The 22,296-nt window shown below is 46.7% G+C and overlaps 1 protein-coding gene across 2 annotated transcripts in view; it reads left to right on the forward strand.

Annotated features, from left to right (window-relative positions):
- The window catches only part of atad2b (ATPase family AAA domain containing 2B), a 219,309-nt gene that overhangs the window by 101,210 nt on the left and 95,803 nt on the right, over positions 1–22,296 (forward strand). For both annotated transcript variants that reach the window (XM_072498861.1, XM_072498860.1), the window contains exons 16-17: positions 6,468–6,779; positions 19,037–19,178. In XM_072498861.1, the coding sequence (XP_072354962.1) occupies positions 6,468–6,779; positions 19,037–19,178 (454 nt within the window). The remainder of the gene's footprint in view (positions 1–6,467; positions 6,780–19,036; positions 19,179–22,296) is intronic.

The raw sequence follows: 22,296 nt of genomic DNA on the forward strand, positions 1-22,296 counted from the left end.
CCTCACACAAACTGCCGCTCAACGTACGTGACACCCCCGCACGCTTAGGACAGAGCACAAAGGCAGCTTCTGTAGGTGTTAAAGTGATTTTAATAACAAACAGTGCATACACGTGCCCTAGCCCCTATAACTAATCTGTGCCCTGCACCCGTGCCAACTTACTCAGTGTCTAATTGTTTGGCCTTACGGGCCCTTTGACTACGCCTAGGTGGTTCCCCAGACGGTACAGCAGAACTGGAGGTGGACTCCTGCGATTACTGCCCTCTGACTCAGGATCCCTCTGGCGGCCGTTTCCTGGTGCGTCCTGGCCTAGATGGGCCAGGCTGCGGCCCAGGCAACTTGGCTGGTGAGCTGCCAGCCTGTCCTGCCCGTTACCCACCCGATGCACCTGGGACGGAAGAGGGGGAGTCCGAGGTGCTGCAGTGCTCCTGGACCTCCCCTACAGGGGGACCAGGGACGGGCGCCAGCTACTCTTCCTCCCTCGGGGTGCCCAATGGCCCCCCAGGCCTCTACATGGGTCGGGGGTGCGAACAGACCGGCCATCCGACGCCCCTCCGACCCCTGGCGCTGCCAGTCCTGGAGGCACGTGCTGGTATCGACAAGGGTCTGCAGGTTTGCAGCCATGGAGCTCAGGGAGTTGGCCATCCCTGTCTGTGACTGTGCGACGCCAGCTAGCACATGGGCAATGGCGGCGATGCCCTCAGCGATGGCCTGCTGAGACTGGGCCATGGCCTGCAGGGATTGGGCCATTGCCTGGTGAGACAGGGCCATGGCGTTTAGCGCCTCTGACATCTACCGCTGGCGCTGGCTCTGGCTCATGGCCTCCTGTGAGAGGGCAGCCATGTCCTGGGCCACAGACGCCGCCTGCACGGAAAGCCCCAGGCCTCGCAAACCGCTCCCCATGTCTGACACCGTCGCACCCATTGCCTCCACCGCGGACGCCACCCGTGCGGTGTCGGCCTGGGTGGCACGCAAGCCGGCCGCCACCCTCTTCGCTCGTCTCCGGGTCGGTGGTTGCATCGGATCTATGTGCGGGTGTGGTAACTCCAGGAACCCGGGATCCATCTGGGCGGCAGATGTTCGCTTGCGCCAGGATGCCCTCCGACCTCCCGGCCCCTCTGCTGCTCCTACCGCCACCTGCTGTACCGGGACGGCTGTGTTGTGCACACCAGTGAGTGTACCTGACGCCTCATCACTAAAGTGCCCAACCGAGGTGAGTATCTCTGCGATGGTGGAGGCTTTTGGAGACAGCAGTGGCGTTGTGTGGTGCGCATCGTCCGACTCTGAGTCCATGGTACTTTGGGGTGGCGGTTTCGTCTCTACCCATCCACTCTGTGTCACTGTCCTGTATTTCAGTTTCCTGGGTAGGGGTGTCGTGGGTAGGGGTGTCGTGGGTAGGGGTGTCGTGGGTAGGGGTGTCGTGGGTTGGGGTGTCGTGGGTAGGGGTGTCGTGGGTAGGGGTGTCGTGGGTAGGGGTGTCGTGGCTCGGCTGCGACAGGGGCCTGTGGCTGCCCCGTTCGTCACTGGGTGGCACACGCCTGCGTCGCCGCAACCGCACGAGACGTTGGCGTCGTCTCCCTATTGCTTCAGGTCTCTCCGTCTCCCGTGGTTGCCCTGGGGCATCCTGCAGGCGATCGGCATCTGCGGGGATGGATGCCTCGACGTTTGCTCCTGCGATACACAATGACGCATGCATGGTTAGACACGCAGGTGGTGATCAGGGGATATGGGGGAGGGGGGATATGGGGGAAGCGGGATGTGGGGGATATGGGGGAGTGGATGAGGGGGATATGGGGGAAGGCGGATATGGGAGATGTGGGGGAGGGGGATGTGGGGGAAGGGTGATATGGGGAGGGGGAAGGGGATATGGGGAGCATGGATATGGGGGATGTGGGGGAAGGCGGATATGGGGAGGGGGGATATAGGGAGGGGGATGAGGTGAGATATGGGGGAAGGGGGATGTGGGGGAATGTGGGGGGAAGGGGAGAATGTGGGGGAAGGAGAGAATGTGGAGGAGGGGGAGAATGTGGGGGAGGGGTGATATGGGGACGGGCTGTCGGTGGCTCAGGGCCCTATCCTCATGTACGGTGAGTGGCCTCTCATCAGCTGGGTCCCCTCCAGTCCTCTCATGCTCCCTATTGTTGTGTGCGCGTTTCTCCTGTGGGGATCAGGTGGGTGGCAGGGCTAAAGGGCAACGGTGTTAGACAGGTATATGAATGCACGCCATCGGTTGCGCGTATAGTGCAGAGGTTAGGGTTAGGGTTGGTTTCACCTGGAGATGTGCCGCACATCGGGCGGGGGGGGGGGGGAGATTCATCCTGGCTGCTCTGACGAGGTCGTTCACCTACTTGTGGCACTGGGTGCCTGTCCGTGGTGTCAGAGCCACAGCGCTGACGGCCTCTGCCACCTCCCTCCACAGACGCCGGCTGAGGCGTGGGGCGACCCTGCAGCCGTGTCCGGGGTACAGGGACTCCCTCTTCTGCTCCACTGCGTCCAGGAGCGCCTCGATGTCGCGGTCCTGGAACCTCGGGTCTGCGCGGCGGGTGGCCATCCTGTTGGGTCTTCCGGGGTGGGGGACGCGTCTTTTGAGCCGTCGCGTCATGCGGCGTCAGTGACGCCACACAACGTTACCGTCCACATCGGGTGACGCCATGGCGAATGGTGTCACACCGCTGCTAGCCCATTCGGGGCCGGAGAATGTCTGCTGTTTGGGGGGGCCCGACGCCGGAGTGATCCGCAAAGATGTCAGCAGCAGGCTTTGCAGTTGCTAAAACAGTGTATTTGGTGACCACTGTTCAACTCCTAGCAAGTGCTCAGACCCAGTAAAAAACAGATCTTCATGGCCTTTGACCTCATACAATCTGTTTGGCTACACGGGACCCAGGCAATTGGAACCTGCAGCTGCATAAGGGGAAACCACATAACGGAAGTGTAACAAAACGGGGGAAGCTGTCAGTTAATTGACTCTAGGATGTTTTCCCTTGGGAGAGAGAAGAACTGGGGTGCACAATTTAAAAATGAGGGGTCTCCCATTTAAAATGGAGATTACATTTTTTTTTTAATCAAGGGTCGTTAATCTTTGGAACTCTTAGAACGGTGGAAGCAATGAATATTTTTAAGGCAGAGGATGATAGATTCTTAACTAACAATGATTGATTGATTGACAATGGAGTCAAATGTTATCGGATGTAAGCAGAATGCGGAGCTGAGACCACAGTCAAATCAGCTATGATCTTGCTGAATAGTGAAGCAGGTTTGAGGGACCCAATGGTGTGCTCCCTGTTTCTATATGTGATCTCAGATTCATTTTGTCCATAGTACAATCTTTCAAAGCTCTGGTCTTGGTCAGTTGCGCTTAATGTTACTGCTGAATCCCATACATATATGTTTGCTGCTCCATATGCTTAAATATAGAATCATAGAATTTACAGTGCAGAAGGAAACCATTTGGCCCATCGAATCTGTACCGGCCCTTGGAAAGAGCACCCTACTTAAGCCCACACCTCTAACCCTAACCCTAACACCCTATCCCCATAACCCACTAACCCCACCTAACCTTTTGGACACTAGGGGGCAATTTAGCATGGCAATGCACCTAATCTGCACATCTTTGGACTGTGGGAGGAAACCAGAGCACCCAGAGGAAACCCTCGCAGATACGGGGAGAAAGTGCAAACTCCATACAGACAGTCACCCGAGGCCGGAATTGAACCTTGATCCCTGGAGCTGTGAGGCAGCAGTGCTAACTACTGTGCCGCCTATATGCAACCTGTCCGAATTCAAATATAGGCTTATAGAGTCGAACTTTCTTTCTATAGCTTATGCCATGCGTGTACATTATCTATGTTTTATCAGCCATTTGCTACCTTATGAAATAGGAGCAGGAGTAGGTTATTTGGCCCCTCGAGCTTGCTCTGCCTTTCAATAGGATCGTGAGTGATCTGATTGCGATCTTAACCCCACTATCCTGCCTATTCCCCCATAACCTTTGACTCCCTGGCGATTTATAAAATCTATTCAATGACCTAGCCTCCACTGATCTCTTTGTCTTAGATGGGAAACCTTATTTTTCAACTGTACTCAGCAGTTCTCGGTTCCCTCACAAGGAGAAACATCCTTTCAGCATCAATCCTGTCAAGCCCCCTCAGACTCTTATGGTTCAGTAAGATCACCTCTCATTCTAAACTCCAATGAGTTTAGGTCCAACCTGTTCAATCCACCATAGTGGAGGAATATTGAGAAGTGTGCCCTGGAATATTTTTGCTCAAGTAGATAATGTTGTCTTGGTTGATGGTGCTACACTGGGCGATCAATGTGTTTTGGATTATAAACTAGTAAACATTGGAAAGCTATGGTTTAATGATCATGTCAACCACTCAGGGATCCTATCAAAATCTTAAGTTAATTAAAAGAAGTTTACTAACAGATAAGGAATAAAGCAAATGTGAGACATGTACAGTAAGACCTTGAACATCGAAACAGAACTGCTGGTTTAGTAGTTTGGATGGAGATACTTCAGGACAGAAAATCCAACTGTGTATTTCATGTTCTGATTAAATTTCCTACATTGACTTTTTTTTTTAAAAACTGAGTGTCGAAGAAATTCTTCCTGCCTTATGCCATGCTGATTTTGTGCTCAGGTTCCAAGAGAAACTTGATTAAGAACAGAAGTTAATTTTGAAATGCTGAAGTTAATTTGAAACCCTCAATTCCCTGCACACCCCACCCACTCTGATTCAATTTGTTTTATTGTCGGAAGTATTTTTGTTCAAAGGCTGCATTAGGTGTATACTGCAAAATATTAAGCAACGTGACTGAGTATTAAAGAGGAAGTAATATGAAGGCTAGCTGTACTTAAAGATAATAAGTCACCAGGATTGAACTGGATACTATCCACGGTTGCTGTTAAAAGTAAGGGTAGAAATTTTAGGGGTCCAAATCATGTTCTTCCAACCCTCCTTAGACATGGGGGTCATGTCAGAGGACTGGAGAATTGCAAATGTTACTCCCTTTCTCAAAAAGAGGTGTCAAGATAAACTCAGCAACTATAGGTCAGTCAGTATAATTTTGCTGCAAGAAAAGCTTTTTAAAAAGATGATCCTTGCCAAAATTAATAGTCACTCCGAAAAGTGTGGTTTGATTAAAGGAAAACCAGCATGGATTTGTTAAAGGCAAATTGTTTTTAACTTGACTCGAGGACTGATGAGGATAATATAGTTGATGTTGTGTATGTCAAAATATACCAATTTAAGGTAAAAGGCTATTGATAAAATACAATATAATGGACTCGCTAGTAAAGCTAAATCCCCTGGAATAAAAGGGACTGGCAGCATGGATACAGAATTGGCTAAGTAAAAAGAAAGAGTCTTGGTGAACAGCTATTTTTTGATTTGGCGGAAGGTGTTCCTTCGGAGTTGATTCTCGGACCACTGCTTTTATTTATATATGTTAATTATCTAAGTTATTATGGGTATAAATGGAACAATTTCAAACTAGAGACGTATTGTGAACTGTAAGAAGAATAGTAATTGATTTCAAGAGGACATAGGCTGGTGAAATGGGCAGGTGAAATGTAATGCAGAGAAATGTGAAGGGATATATTTTGAGTGGAAGAATGAGGAGACGCAATATAAAATAGAGTACAATCTAAAGGGGGTGAATGATTAGAAAGACATGGGGATGTACAAATCATTGAAGTTGGCAGGGTAGGTTGAGAAAGTGATTTTAAAAGCATGGGGAATTCTCGGTCTTTGACATAAGGGTAGAGAGTATAAAAGTAAAGAAGTTATGATGAGCATTTGCAAAACACTGGTTTGGTTTCAACTGGGAAGCTATACCCAATTCTGGGGACTGCACTTTAGGAAGGATGTGACAGCTTTGTAGAGGATACACAAGAATGGTTCCGGGATGGAGGACTTTAGTTACATGGATAGATTGGCAAAGTTGAAGTTGCTTTCCTTAGAAACACTAAGGTCAAGGGTAAATTTAATATGGGCACTCAAAATCATAAGGGGTCTAGGTAATGTAATCGAGAAAACCTCTCTCCACTGGCAGAAGGGTCAAGAACCATAATATACCAATTTATGGTGAATGGCAAAAGAACCAAATGCAACATATGGAAAAACAATTTTATGCAATGAGTAGTTAGGACTTGATATGCATTGCCTTAAAAGAGTGTGTTGGGGGCAGGTTCAATGAGGCTTTCAAGTGGATTTGGGTAAGCACTTGAGAATAAGGGTGGGGTAATGGAGCTAGAATCACTTGCAGAGAGCTGATATTGATATGATGGGTCAAATGGTAACCATCTCTGCTTTAACCATTTGAAAGTTCAATAATAATTAACAGATTTAGTTCGCAATCTAAATGAAGTAAATCTTTTGCATTTTAGTAGTGATGCTTTTTTAATTGAATTGTTGGCACATGGATTAATTGCTTTGATATTATAAAAATAACTTTGTTTTTTTAAGGCTACTGTGGGGCTGATATTAAAGCACTTTGCACTGAGGCAGCCTTGTTTGCCCTTCGCCGACGCTATCCTCAGATTTATGCAACTAGTCAGAAGCTGCAGCTGGATGTCTCCTCCATTGTTTTAAGTGCACAGGACTTCTACCTTGCCATGCAGAACATTGTGCCTGCTTCACAACGAGCTGTGACCTCATCAGGAGAAGCACTATCGCACATCATTAGGCCTCTGTTGAAAAATGTCTTTACAAGAATTCTAATTGCTTTGTACAAGGTTTTTCCTCATGCGGAACAGACACCGAATGACAACAAAGATGGTCTGTATATATTATACTTTTGTATTTTATATCTAGTGTCGTATAATTGCTATATTAATCAAATAATTAGTATATTTTTTGATGACAGCCATTTGATCTTCCACAAAATGATTGTACAATATAAATACTTTCATACTTTAAATTGTAGACTGCTGTACAAAATGATTTGGAGCACTGGAAAGGTTGGTATAGGTTCATCTATTTATTGGAAAAAAGTCAAGGGCAGAATTCTCCCATTTTGAGATTAAGTGCAGTGGCGGGTGGCTCCGGTTGCACTTGTCTGTCGACCAGAATAGTGCGATCCCATGCCAGATTCAGTGCTTGGAACCTCATTAATTATGCACAGTTGAATTTCCCTCTGAACCTGGCAGCTGATTCGCCCTCCCACCATCAGCTGACAGGTTGGAAGGTCCCACAGTGATATTTAAGTACCAGTCCAGTGCACTCTTTCACTCTCTCCAGCCCACCTGTCTTCACTAGACCTGCCAACATACCCAGAGGGGAAAAAGCTAGCAGGTCCAGGAAGAAGGCAGCACCGGCTTTCAGCGCCTATCCAGGGTGTGCAGGCCCACCACCATATCCTCTACTCCAGGGATGATTCAAAGAAACACACCAACTTCATCACATCTCTCCAGCCTGGGAGGCAGTTTCCTAAGAGGCCAGCGGCATCACGTGCTCACAAAGTGCCATCCAGTGCAGGGGCTCTGCCAGGGTAAGTCCTCTCTCAGCTCCCTCCACCATCAAACTCTCAGCATGGCATCATGTACTTAAATGGCTACATCCTCATGGATCTCACATCCATTAGCGGGGGGGCACATATCAATACTTAGGTCGCGATTCTCCCCCCAAAATTTCAATTTGTGGTGGGTTTTTCAGGGAGTTTCCCGCCGGCGAGTTCCCCACCGCTGTTCAGTGACACTTGGTCACTTTTTTGGGCCCTGGGGAGTTTCTCTCCGGTTTAGCCCGCACTTAGAATTTTTTTTTAGCACTGGGAGCTGAACCCCGAGAGCGGCCACAATTTTGAGTGTACCCCGATCTCTAAGTGAGTTTGTGGGTCCCCCACACCCTCCACCCATGGGCAATGTCACCCCCCACACACATGGACACTACCCCACACCCCCCCTAAGTGGGGACACCCCACTATTGGTTTCCTGGGGGTTCCCCCTCTTCAGGCACCCCCAATCTCCCTTACAGCACCTCCTCCCTTCCAGGACCACCACCCGTCACCCCCCCCCCCCCCCCCCCCCCCCCAAACTTCCCGGAGGTCCCAATTACCTGCCCTGCACTCTCCCATCCGTCAAATCCACCCTCCTTGGCAGGGCCACCCAGCCACTTGGGCACCCTTGCACTGCCACCCTGGCACCCAGGCAGTGCTCCTGCTGGCTTGACAATGCCTCCCAGGCATTTTGGCAGTACCAAGGTGCCCACATTGCAGGGGGAGGGCCGGGGACCACCCTGCACTTACCCTGTCCACCCATGGGTCTCCGATGGCTCGGTAGTCACCCCGTGTGCCGTTCTGCCTCGTCCATGTTTGTGTGGACCAGTACTGAATGGCGCCCGGCTGTGGCTTAGCTGGGGAGGCCGGTGCATCCCGCGTTGTCAGCGGATACTGGGTAAATTCGCCTAAGCCGGTTTTAAACTGACTTTAAACCGACTTTTGTGTGCGCCGTTTGGTCGCGCCCCTTGTGGGCATGTTTCATATTCCAACATCTTGCGGGACTTGGGTGAATCCTGCGAGGTGCAAAGACTGTCGGGAAGCTTGCATATGGGCTCTCCGGAGATTCACCTGTCGCACCACACACTGGGAGAATCGGAGAATCGCGCCCTTAGTCTCTCAACAAAACCTTCACAACACCATCATCCCATCTGTCTTGTTTCAAGTCCAATCTCTCTCCCTTCTGGCACTACAGAGCTCATGTATTTCAACCAACCTCTGCTCCATTCCCTCTCATCACATCTCTTTCTTTTGTCCCCATACAGGCCAAATATGCGCACAACAAGTGAGCGTGAGCCCAGATTGGGGGAGGGATGGCAGATATAATTGACCTCTCTGGTCGAGGAGGCTACTGCACAGTTCACCAGCGAGGACTGGGATCGCTCCAGTGACGATGCAGAGCTAGTACAGATCTCGGCTTCAACTCACCTAACCCTGCAATCCACTAAACTGTCCTATTGTCTTTTGCAGGTGCCAGCTTCTGTGGCCAGGTAGCCCCCTCAACAGCTCTCCGAGCCCCTAGAGTACATCTGAGAATGAGGAGCTCGGGACGAACCGGCATAGTACTCACCTGCACCCTCTACCAGTGCAGAGACATGCCCCTCGAAGGGGTGTAGTTCAAGGCTAAACTGGGGGTCACTTTCTGGAGAACACCTCACAGACATGTCCCCGCAACAGCTGGAGGCTGGGAGAGCCCAGGTCTCCGGCACTCACAGGGCTGCTGGAGACCAGTCGCCCACTCAGACCCAGGATGATGATCGCCACCGCACAAAAAATGCCAGTGTGGCATCTTGGCAGTGAGTGCCCCTGCCTGCTGGCAGTGCTACCAGGCATGGCTGTTCGATCGCACTCTTAGTGTCCGAAGCCATGATAAACACTTTAGGATGAGAGCCCAATCCTGGTTTGCACTTCCTTCGTTGCAGTGTTTGTATCCTTACATCCTTACATGGCATGGGAAACGTCCAACCTCAATACATATTGCTGTTCCTTCTTGCTGGACTTTAAGTTGACAGAGTGAGCACATTGCCATGACACTGATGCCCACAGCTAACATCTGACCCTCGTGAGTCATGAGCATTTATGGCCCAAGTATGAATGGCAGGATCCATCCTCTCAGCAATTGTTCAGCATTTCATTCAGAAGTCACGAAATGGGCTGAAGGAGATGTCTCCTGATGACCGGGCTGAAAGGTTTACTCCTCTTGAAACTTTTCAGCTGTGAGGGTGAAACCTTTCAGCTGTGAGGGTATCATGGGCACGCCTCTTGCGTCTCCCTCCAATTACACCATGGTGCATATGATGTCCCTCAGCATACTGCAGGGCTTCCTGCTCCTCTTCATCTGAGGAGGGCTCCTCCCCCTCAGATTCACCCTCTGGCAGGGCCTCACCTCTCTTAATAGCCAGATTGTGACGGGCATAGCAAACTGCAGTGATGCACCAAACTCTCATGGTGTGTATTGCAGAGAGCCACATGAGCGGTCCAAGCATCTGAATCGCATCTTCAACGGCCCTGTGGTCTGCTCTATAATATGAGCAGCATTGTATCTTTCCTTGACTGGAGGGTTGAGGGCGATGCACTTGAGCCATGAGCCACTATTTAAGTGGGTAGTCCTTACCCACTAGCAACCATCCCTGTAGATTCTCTGGCCCTGAAAGATGCTAGGCACATGGGAGTGACTGAGGATGTTGGAGTCATGGCAACTCCCACAAATATGCTTTTGATGGTCACACACCAACTTCACTTTGACGAAATGGAAGCCCTTGCAGTTGACGACCCTCAGGTGCTGCTGCCTTGGAGCCCGTATATCCATAAGGCACAATCTGTTGCTCCCTGCACCCTCGGAAACCCAGAGATAGCTGAGAAACTCTTGAATCTCTGAGCCTGGCTGTCACTGTCCAAGGCAAAATTTACATAATAATGGTCTCTCCTGTAAAGGCGTTTGGTCACCTCCCAAATGCACCGATGAGTTGCTGACTGTGAAATGCTTTGCAGCTCCCCAGTTGCTCCAAGAGGCAAAGAAATTGAGTGTTCAGGGCCACTAGCAGAGTGAAACCTCCAAACCCACGTGGTGTCAATCCTTCTCGGAACAAGTGGCATACCTGACGGACCAGATCTCTGGACAATCACAATGCCCTGCACTGCCTTTCAATCATCTGCAGAAAGGCGACTCTTGGACAAGAAACCTTTGGATCTCTGCTCCTCACTCTCCCCCTGGCCTTGTCCCACATGCAGTGCTTCCTACTGAAGCTATATGTGCAGACGCCTTTCCCATCTGCCTCGAATGAGGATTCGTAGAAAGACTTACTGGGCCACTGGATCCAGAATCAATTTTGGATTCTCTTGAAAAAGAGTTATTGAAGACCAGAATGGGTAAAGGGTGCTGAGTACAATGGTGTGAGTGAGAGAGCTATGGGGGAAGTTGGGCAGCTAAGCTTTGGCAACTTAGATTGCATTGTTTCTCATGCTCCCAGGGACTCTCGAACATACATGGAGGTGAGCAGTATTCCATTTCTCAAGTGTTGCATCTTGAGCCAGGTGGGATGAGAACTTGTGAATAATCTCATTCAATCAATGTGGCTGTGAACTCCACTCATTCACTTGGCATAACTATGAATGTTTGGTTGCTCGTGGTGAATGAATGGAATCCATTTGGCCACTGATGAATAGATTAACTGTTAACCCAATGATCTGTGATTATACGTATAAAGCAAGTTTGTACATAATGTTATGCACGACCTCCGTGGCAGTGTTAACCCACCATGTGAACCTATGGCTGGAGAGTTGGGCGTAAGTTGTGCTAGTGGATAGACGTATTTTGTAGCAGCTTTCCAATAGTTAATTAGTGTTTATTATTTTCTTTATCTTAGTTATCTTTAACACGCAGTTATTTCATAAATTATTTAATCTAGATGTTCTGTAGTTCATCATTTACTTTGGCCAGTCTACAGAACATGACATACCAGGATTGATGATTTACTAAAGAACTTGAAGATTCAGTACGAAAAAATCCAAACCACTAAAGATAACTTTGAAGGAAAAGGAAGAAAACACATCTTTGCAACTACCCTTGCTAGCTACTGGCATCTGGTGCTCAATGCGCGGTTAAACTTCGAAGTATGGAATGGAAGGCTTCAAGGCACCTCAACAGCTTTGGATTACCAGTAACGTAGACGAGAATTGGAAGAGTTTAAACAACAGTTTAAACTCTTATGTTGCACTCCAATGAGAGGCATATCGCATTGCTGCTCACTGTAGCAGGTCCCCAAGCAATTGAAATCTTCAACACTTTTGTCTTTGAAAACGAGGCTGACAGCAATAGCTTCGACAAAGTTCTTAAACAATTCGATCGCCATTGCTCACCTAAAAAAAAGGAAACCCTTGAGCATTATATATTCCGTACGCGCACCCAGAATGCGGGAGAGGCATTCAATAGCTTCCTCGCTGACTTGCGATTGAAGGCACAGTCGTGCAACTTCAGCACACTCCAGTTGTCAATGATACGCAATCAGATAGTTTTTGGCATCTCCAGTGATAAAGTACTGGATCGTCTCCTGCAGGAATCAGATTGAATCTCCGGCATTTTGGTGCAAAGGCAGAAGAGATGGCAAACGCTTTTAGTGTGATGACGCAGCTGAATAAGAAACTTCTTCCCAGTGCGGTTGGCCATTTTGAGCGGCTGGCCCGATTATCCATCTTATGTCCACAATGTGACAAACGGCATTTGCCACGACAATGCCCTGAATGTGGAAACACGTGCCATCTGTAATGGCAGAAATAATTTTGCAGCCCAATGTTATTCACGGAGAAGGCCTGAACAGAGTATCAGTGCTATTGAAGTGTGCATAGAGGGGGGCAGCATGGTGGTGTAGTGGGTTAGCCCTGCAGCCTCACAGCGCCGAGGTCCCAGGTTCGATCCCGGCTCTGGGTCACTGTCCGTGTGGAGTTTGCTCGTTCTCCCTGTGTTTGCGTGGGTTTCGCCCCCACAACCCAAAGATGTGCAGGCTAGGTGGATTGGCCACGCTAAATTGGAGAAAAATAATTGGGTACACTAAATTTGTGCCTAGACAAAGACACAGTCTTTGCTGCTCACTGGGTAGCAAAGTCTTTGTCGACACGATCTCCAGCAAAGATAGGGAGACTTAAGTCTCACCAAATAACAATGTATTTGTACCAATCTGCAGCAATCGTGAATTAGGCAGATAATCATAAGGATAAATGGACAATGCTATTAAAGATAAATGGCGCAGTGTATTCGTCGTGCTCGACACTGGTGCGAGAGCTAAACTCATCAACCTGTGGTCGATGTAAAGAACAAGTTGAAATTTTCTGTGGTGGCAACAGACAGCGAGTCTTTAATTGGAGTTGAGGCATGTGAGGAGCTGCAGCTAGTGCGACGAGTCTACAGTGCAGACAGTGCTGCATCAGGCCCTCATCCTTCAGGAGATTCCATACTGAATGATTTCCCTGAAAGTTTCCACGGTTTTGCTACATTACCATACACCTACGAAATTCAATTAAAGGAAGATGCGAAGCCTGTGATTCTTGTGTCGGGACGTGTGCCAGCGCCATTTAGGGATAAACTAAAGGCAGAGCTAGAGAGAATGACTCGCTTGGGTATACTTCAGCATACTGAAGTACCCACAGACTGGGTTAATTCAATGATATATGTAAAGAAGCGCAACAAAGAACCTCCACAATGGATGACCTGTATTGATGGTGTCAAACTAAGAGAAGAAACTAATAAGGACCCAATGTTGCAGAAGGTGAGAAGATATCTTCGCGAAGGGTGGCCCAGAGAATCCTGCTCCGGTTTCTACAACCTGAGAGCAGAGCGGAGTGTTGCAGATGGAGTTTTGCTGTGAAAAAATAGAATAGTAATTCCGACATCTTTAAGATCGGTGGTTCTGAGCAAACTCTGTGCAGAGCACAATGGGGCAAAAAAGTGCAGAAAGAGAGCTGAAGACACAATCTATTGGCCGGGCATCCTCTGGGCTATCAACACAATGGTTCAAAACTGCACACAGTGCAGGAGAGTGAACGTCTGCACACAGGAAGCAAACAAAAGGTACACGGTGCAATCTGCTTTAGTTCCAATTGTTTGAGAAATCGGCTCATCCAGAAGTAGAAAGGCAACCACTCTTGTCAAAAAAAAATGGAGGCAAGGGAGAGGTTTCAAGCTAAATCCACAAAGAGGTTTGCCAATGAGTCTACGAAACGCCTCAAGACGTTTGTAATGCAACCACCAGAAGAAGCATGCAACAGTCCTAAAACGTCTGAAGAACAAACAAAACAAATACAAGGAGGATGATACACCAATACACGAAGAACATCAAACTCAAGCAACCAACACTATAAAGAAAATGAAGAGCCTTTGCAAGTTCTCTCACTGTCTACATGCCACCGATTTACCTTGAGCCTCACGATGTGCAGGTGCCGATGCTACCTGTTATTCTCTAGCTTCCCCCACTAATACTAATGGATTTATGAAAGTGAATTATGTTTGACAAACCTACTGGACTGGTAGGATGGAACTAGTGGAATAGATGAGGGTGATTCAGTGGATGTGGTCTATTTGGATTTTCGGAAAGCTTTTGATCAAGTCCCACATGAGAGGTTATTGTGCAAAACGAAGGCACATGGGATTGGGGTAATATCTTGGCTTGGATTGAGAATTAGTTAGTACACAGGAAACAGAGTACAAATAAATGGGCCTTTTTGTGAACTGGCAGGCAGTGACTAGTGGGGTCCCGCTGGGATCAGTGTTTGGAGCCCCAACTGTTCACGATATACATCAATGATTTGGATTACGGAATCAAAAGTAATATTTTCAAGTTTGCAAATGACACAAAACTTGGTGGGAATGTGAGTCATGAGGATGACGTTAAGAGGCTTTAAGGTGATTTCAACAAGTTGAGTAAATGGGCAAATACATGGCAGATGCAGTATAATGTGGATCAATGTGAAGTTATCCAACAGACGGAGAAACGCAATGGCAGAGTATTATTTAAATAGTGATAAGTTGGGAAATATTGATCTACAAAGGGACCTGGGTGTCCTAGTATACCAGTCGCTGAAAGCAAACATGCGGGTACAGCAAGCAGTTAGCAAGGCAAATGGTATGATGACCTTCTTTGCAAGAGGACTTGTTCAGGAGCAGGAATATCTTACTGCAGTTGTGCAGCGCTTTTGTTAGACCGCACATGGAGTATTGTGTGAAGTTTTGGCCTCCTTGTCATAGACGGAGTGCTGTGAAGGTTCACCAGATTGATTCTTGGGAAGGCAGGATTGTTACATGAGGAGAGATGATGTCAACTGCAAGTGCATTAGCTGGAACCTAGAATTAGGGTGGGAATCTTATTGAAACGTATAAAATTCTGATGTGGTTGAACAGACAGGATGCAGGCATGCTGTTTCCTCTGGCTGGGGGGACCTAGAACAAGGGGTCACGTCCCAAGAAATGGTAGGCCGTTTTGGACTGAGATGAGGAGAAATTTCTTCACTCTGAAGGGTGGGAACCTGTGGAATTGTACCACAGAAGGCTGTGGAGGCCAAATCACTGAATATATTTAAGAAGGAAATAGATTTCTAAACTCTAAAGGTGTCAAGTGGTATTGGGAGAGCTCAGGAATATGGCATTGAGATAGAAGAACATCCATGATCATGTTGAATGGCAGAACAGTCGTGAAGGATTGAACGGCCTAGTCCTGCTATTTTCTATGTTTCCATGTTTCTTGAATACTGGATCCTGTCATTGTGGTGGTGGACATTGATGCATTTTGGAATTTGGCTTCCTTCCCCTGTCTTCCTACTGCCTTCCATTGTTCAATCTCTTCATCACCCACTTTGCCCTTCTGTTTGCCATTGTGAGCCCTTTCCCTTCCTCCACCCCATTCCTTGAACAACCCTCCTTCCACATAACCAACCCCACTGTCTTTGTCTGTCCACCGTCACATCACAACCGTCCCCCAGTCGAACTTTGCTACATGAGTCTCGCAGCACAGTGCTGTACAGATAGACACTGATGTGTAGAATGGGGGGGTGGGGTGTCCTGGTCCATCAGCACAGTGTTGTCCTTGAAGCTCAGCATGGAGATGGAGACAGACCACACTGGCGAACAATACATCAGGAGCATTGCAGCACTATGACAGATAGGCCTTGCCTATTGCACTCACCTGGAAGCCTCTGGTGAACTGAAGGCCATTCTGTGCATAGCAGCATTTATTAATCAGGTTTGACACCAATGCGGCAACCTGTTTTAATGAGTATTCATGTGATACAAATGAATTCAAATGTTCTTCGTGCCACCAGGAGTGGGAGGAGTGACCTGCCATTAAGTCACCATTAGGAGCATTGCAACAGGGTTTTATGCCGGCGGGTTTTCTGATTTTTTTTTTGTCTTCTTGGGGCGGCTCCTGCCAGATTCACTGCTCCTGACCACCACCAAACCTGCCATGTGCGGATTGGGTGAATTCTACCCTAAGGTATACTACTTAAGCACTCGTGGCCAAAGCCTATTTCCCATGTCATAACCTCCAGACCTAAGCCCTGCATTGTAAGATTAATTATGCAATTAATTGAACTGAGTATACCTGACATATTTTCATTTCTAAATAACCTGTGGAGGTTAAGGTAACTCAGACTTTCATCTTTAAATGTATTGGAAAATCTTAGCATCGATGAAATGGTGTGCACCAGAATGTGAGAAAAGAAATTGGCTAGCTAAACAGAATAGCTAAATAAAACAAACCCTCCCAAGGTGGGAAAAAAAAGGAATCCCGAATCGCCTATGGTCACCATTGACATATACAGTCCACCCCCCAACCCCCCCCCCCCAATATTCAATGCCATCTAATCCCCAAAAGAGTACCGTGAATGACACCCATGAATTGTAGACACCCCCTGCTCTCCAGACTCCTCCCCTCCACTTCCTCTTGTAAACTCCTCCCCTGAACCTCGGTTCCTTCCCCCAACTTTTCACGCCGGCTAGACTCACCGAAACCTGTTCTACCAGGTTCCGATGGCCGCAACCCCTCCCCCCACCTCTCCCGTTTACTGGCCGGCTTAAACCGACCAGTGTGGAGGACCCGCCCGGGTCTCCTTCCCCTTTGCCCAGTCCCAGGAAAACCAAGAAATCCCCTTTAGCACACAACCCCCGCATACACACCCAAGCCCCAAAGAACCATCATTGCAAATGAAAGTCCCATCTCTTCCCTTGTCCAAATATATAGCGTTGACTCATTTAAGACATACGCCAACACACAGTGAAAAAATAGAGTTACATGAGGCTACATCGGTACACGACCATTTCTCAGTTCTGCCACAGTCCTTCTGCCTTCGCAAACTCCTCTGCTGCTTCCGCCGTCCCAAAATAAAAGTCCTTGGATTTGTAGGTCACCCTCAACTTAGCTGGATATACTATGCCGCACTGCACCTTGCTGATGTACAGTGTCTTCTTCACCCAACTGAAGGCAGCCCGCCTCCTCGCCAGCTCCACTGTAAAGTCCTGGTATATGGGTATACCAGCTCCAGCCCACTGCACCACCCGCTTCTGCTTTGCCCTGCACTGGACTTTCTCCTTCACGCTATACCTACGGAAACAGAGTTACTACTCTTGGCGGCTCACTCGCCTTTGGTACAGGCCTCCATGACCGATGAGCCCGATCCAGTTCATTTCAGGAGGGATCGTCCCCCTTCCCCAATAGCTTCAACATCGTGGCAAAATACTCTGTCGGCCTCGGGCCTTCCACCCCTTCGGGCAGACCCACAATCCTCAGATTCTGTAGCCTAGATTTCTTTTCCAGGTCTACCATTTTGGCTCGCAGACCCTTGTCGGTCTCTATCACCCTTCGCAACTCCTTCCCCATTGAGGTGAGTTGATTACTGTGCTGCGATAATGCTTCTTCCACTTCCTTCAGTGTCTCACCTTGCTCCTGCACCTCCGCCGCTGCGCTTGATACTGCCACCCTCACCGCGGTAATCGCCTCCTCCACCAGCACTTTCAATAACCCACCCATCTCTTTCTTCATCGCTTCCATGTGTTTTGTGAACTGTTTTTCAAGTTCCACAGCCGTCACCGTGGTCATTTCTTCTGCTGTGAGCGATGCGGCCTTCCCTGGTGCTCCATCCTCTGCTCTTCTTACTGTTCCTGCGCTGACCTTTTCACTCCCCCGGCGGACTTCCGTTAACCCCCTTTTTCACGGCCGCTTTTCTCCCAAACTTGGACATTTCTCCTCCCTGTGCCTTCTTACAGCCTTTTCAGCCTCCGTTGCCCCCGGGACCGGGTGTTAAAACTTCAAAATTCCTATTCCTGAGCGGGAGCCCTCCAGTGTGCGGCTGCCTCCCGCCCGCCATCACCAGAAGTCCATATTGTGGTGTTTTGTATTTGTATTTTCACTATAGTCATTTTATTATTCCAGTTATTACACTTGGGTTGAATTCTTCAAATTATTTCAGTATGTAAATAAAAATATTTGACAGTCTTGATCTGTTCATATCATCCAACAGAATATGTATTTCTTATTAATAAAGAAATATCCAACAGATGTATATTCTTATGTTAAAGTGCTGTGGAATAATTATCAGGGCCTGGTTTATTTCCACTGGCAACCTTTCTATTTCAACCTCCATGCAACTGAAAGAAATGCCAAAATCATTTGACCTATAATGTTCATGGAACAGTTGGTGCTTTTGTATCTTCTCCAATGCTGCCTGAGGGGAATATCTGCCCATAGTTATACATTTATAATTATAGAATTACATGTTTGGATCTATATGATGCAGAGCATTGGAATTCAAAGAGAAGACTACTTGAGATTATGAGCCTGAGTAATTGTTAGTTACATTGCAATAAATGCCTCTGCAGGAATATCACAAATGACTAAAGTTTCTTGAAATGTAATTTTTATGCTGGAAAATTTAAAGCAAGCTTTTTTACATGACGCATTTTGTAAAAAGATAAAATAAAAGTAGCAGCCCCAAAATAAATTTAAAATGTTAAAATAATGATTTTTGTGCTATTATTTCCTAGCTGTAATTTCTGGATTATGTTAATATTTGTTCTTTGTTCTAAAACTTAGTTAACATATTCATTATTGAAAATATTTTTAAAGGTTTAATTTCGGAACATACGTGCGCCATTTACCCAACCTGTATTTAACTGGTGTAATGGTAATAGCATCGATTTTGCTAACAACTTGTCAAAAATATAGATTAAAACTTTGAAGGTAACACTTTTTGGGCAGTGAAAGATTTTGAAGTCCAATAGTGAGAACAGCACTGAATGGAAACAATAGCACTATTTATAGTCTAATTGTGATCATACAAAGGAGGTTTGCAAGGCTTTAACAATGATTGCAATGTTGGCATTTACACCAGGAAGAAATTAACACTTTGAAAACTTGGTTTAGGAGGCTAAAGGATTATTTAAGAGTAAACATTTTGAGATATTCATATACTTCAAACAGTTTTTATCTATTATATTTTATTAAATGATCTTAAAATAGAGTTCAATCTCCATTGCGTTATGTTTGATTTTTTTTGTCAGATGGTGTGAACCACATTCTGGGAGATTACATCCCCAGTGATGATGAGGTTGAACCAGCAATTTTTGACAGTAATTCTTCATTGGGATCACCAAAGAAACAACCACCAGCTACTAAACATAAGCCCTTTATGCACTTCTCCATGTAAGTAATTGCATATAATAACATATTGAAGGTCATTGTTCTGATTGTTCGTTGGATATTTATTACATTTAAAGCAAATCCAACAAGTGTGGGAGAGCAAAGAATTGGTATTTGTACCATGCGTGTTGATTGTAACAGTCGTTTTAATTCTCCCAAACTGTTCTGTGAATTGTGTGCTAATTTACCAAAGATATTTTAATCTTAGTTATTTGTATGTTTGTTCATGGAATGTGAACATCGTTGGCAAGGCCAGTGTTTTGTTGCCCATCTCTAATTGCCTTTGAGAAGGTGCTGAAGAGCATCTGCCTTGAACTTCTGCAGTCTATGTGCTGTAAGTACACCCACTCAGCTGTTAGGAAGGGACTTAAATGTTTTTGATGCAACGGGAGTGTAAGAATGCCGATATAGTTCTAAGTCAGGACAGCGTATGGCTTTGAAGGAAAAGGGCATGTACTGGTACTCCCATATTTTTGCTGTTCTTACCCTTCTGGGCAGGAGAGGTAATGGGTTTGTAAGGCGTTGTCGAAGGATGCTTGGTGTGTTGCTGCAATATGTCTTGTAGATGATGTACACTGCTGCAATTATATGCAAGAGGTGGAGAGCATGAATGTTAGTGGATGGGTTGCTGATAAAGTGAGCTGTTTTGTCCTGGATGGTGTCGAACTTCTGGAATGCTGTTGGAGCTGCACTCATCCAGGGAGAGTAGTGGGGAGTAATCCATCACAGTCCTGACTTGTTCTTTGTAGATGATGGATTGGCTTTGGGGAGTCAGGAGGTACATTACATGCTGCAGAATTCCTAGCTTCTGACTTGCTCTTCTAGCCACAGTGTTTACATAGCTGGACCAGTAAAGTTCATGGTCAACTCCCAGGATGTTCATGATAAAATATTTAACATTGGTAATGCTACTGAATGGGAACAGTAGATGGATGGGTAGATTCTCTCTGGTTGGAAATTATTATTGCTTTGCACTCTGGCGTGAATCTTACTTGCCATTTGTCAGCCGAAGTCTGAATGTTGTCCAGGTCTTGCTGCATGTGAGCATGCGGTGCTTTTGTATCAAGGAGTAGCACATGGTATTGAAATGTGCAATCATCAACAAACATCCCCACTTCTAACCTTATGATGGAAGATAGGTTATTAGAGAAAGTAGCTGAAGATGTTTATGACCAAGGTCACAACCTTGAGAAACACCTGGAACAATGTCCTGAGACTGAGATAATTGACGCAACCACAACCTTCTTCCTTGGTACTTGGTGACACACGAACCAATGGAGAGTTTTCCACCTGATTCTGATTAGAGTCTTCGCCGCACTCAGTTAAGTGCTGCTGTGTTATCACATTTGTGGGGCCACATTTCAATACTTGTATATTGTCTCTCACCCAACCACTCCCCTTACTAGACAGATACTCCCTTGCAACTACTTCTGCCTTTATATCAGTTTTTTGTCATAAATTTAAAGTCCCCAATTCATTTGTTTTCCCAATTAAGGGGCAATTTAGTGTGGCCAATCCACCTACCCTGCACATCTTTTGGTTGTGGGGGAGAGACCCACGCAGACACGGGGAGAATGGACAAACTCCACACGGACAGTGACCAGGGGCCGAGATCGAACCCAGGTCCGCGGCGCCGTTAGGCAGCAGTGCTAACCACTGTCACCGTGCCGCACGCCTTTATAATCTGTTTATTTATGATCATGCCCCTATGAAGTGCCTTGGTATATTTTTCTCTGTTAAAGATTTGAGTGTATCACATCAGTTATATATGTTCCTGCAAGAGCCATATTAAGACAATCATTCTCAAATCCAGCCTTTCTGTTCCTGAAGCAAATGTAACCAGGTTAAAGTCCAACGCTGCCATCTCCACATCATGAAGCAAATGTACCAGTGAATAATACTTACCTCTTGACACTAAGATGCAGAAATCGCTTGCAAATTTAGTAAATGTATTAAACTGTACCAAAAGTTGAAATATCATTAATATTAATGCCCCATTCCTTTTGAAACTCATGTAAACTGCCTGGATCAGAAGCATTGACTGGTTTATTCATTTGCGGGATATATGATGTCATTGGCTAGCTCAGCATTTGCTCCCCATCCCTAATTACCCTCAAGGAAGGTGGTGGTGAGCTGCCTTCTTGAACTGCTGCAGTCCATGTGGTGTATGTAGACCCACAGTGCTGTTGGGGACGGAATTTCAGGATTTTGACCCAATGACAGTGAAGAAACATCGATATATTTCCTAGTTAGGGTGATGAGTGGCTTGGAGGGGAAGTTCCAGATGGTGGTGTTTCCATGTGTCTGCTGCCGTTGTCCTTCGAGATGGTAGTGGTCGTGGATTTGAAAGGTGCTGCCTAAGGAGGCTTGATGAATATCTAACTTAAAACATAAACCAAAATTACACGAGAAGGGAATATGGGTGTAGATGGATGAAAAATAAGTTCAAGAAAAATGTTAGGAACCAATGTGGATAATGGTCTTCTGGGTAAAGTTATATGAACAAAAGTTAAATTATTCAAGGGTTGGTTAGATGTTGTGATAGAATCATAGAATTTACAGTGCAGAAGGAGGCCATTCGACCCATTGGGTCTGCACCGGCCCTTGGTAAGAGCACCCCACTTACACTCACACCTCCATCCCCATAGCCCAGAAGCCCCACCTAACCTTATTGGACAGTAAGGACAATTTAGCATGGCCAATCAACCTAACCTGAACATCTTTGGACTGTGGGAGGAAACTGGAACATGCAGAGGAAACCCACGCAGACACGGGGAGAATGTGCAGACTCCACACAGACAGTGACCCAAGCCACAAATCGAACCTGGGACCTTGGAGCTGTGAAGCAACTGTGCTAACCACTGTGCTACTGTGGCGCCATAAGGGTACCATAATTTCCAAGGAAGGAGATAGTAGATGAATTGATCTCATCTTCGTAAAATGTTTTGATTGCTATGTTCCTTATTATTTGCAAACGACCCATGGCTCTTTATCCATCTGAGGGGATAGATTTTTTTTAAAATCCCATAGTATCAGTCAAAGAGGGGTGAATATATTTGGTGTGTGGCCAGCATTTAAACCTTGATGTAATACCTCATCAAATGCCTTCTGGAAATCTAAG

This window comes from Scyliorhinus torazame, chromosome 4 (genome assembly GCF_047496885.1).
Source record: "Scyliorhinus torazame isolate Kashiwa2021f chromosome 4, sScyTor2.1, whole genome shotgun sequence".
NCBI lineage: Eukaryota > Metazoa > Chordata > Chondrichthyes > Carcharhiniformes > Scyliorhinidae > Scyliorhinus > Scyliorhinus torazame.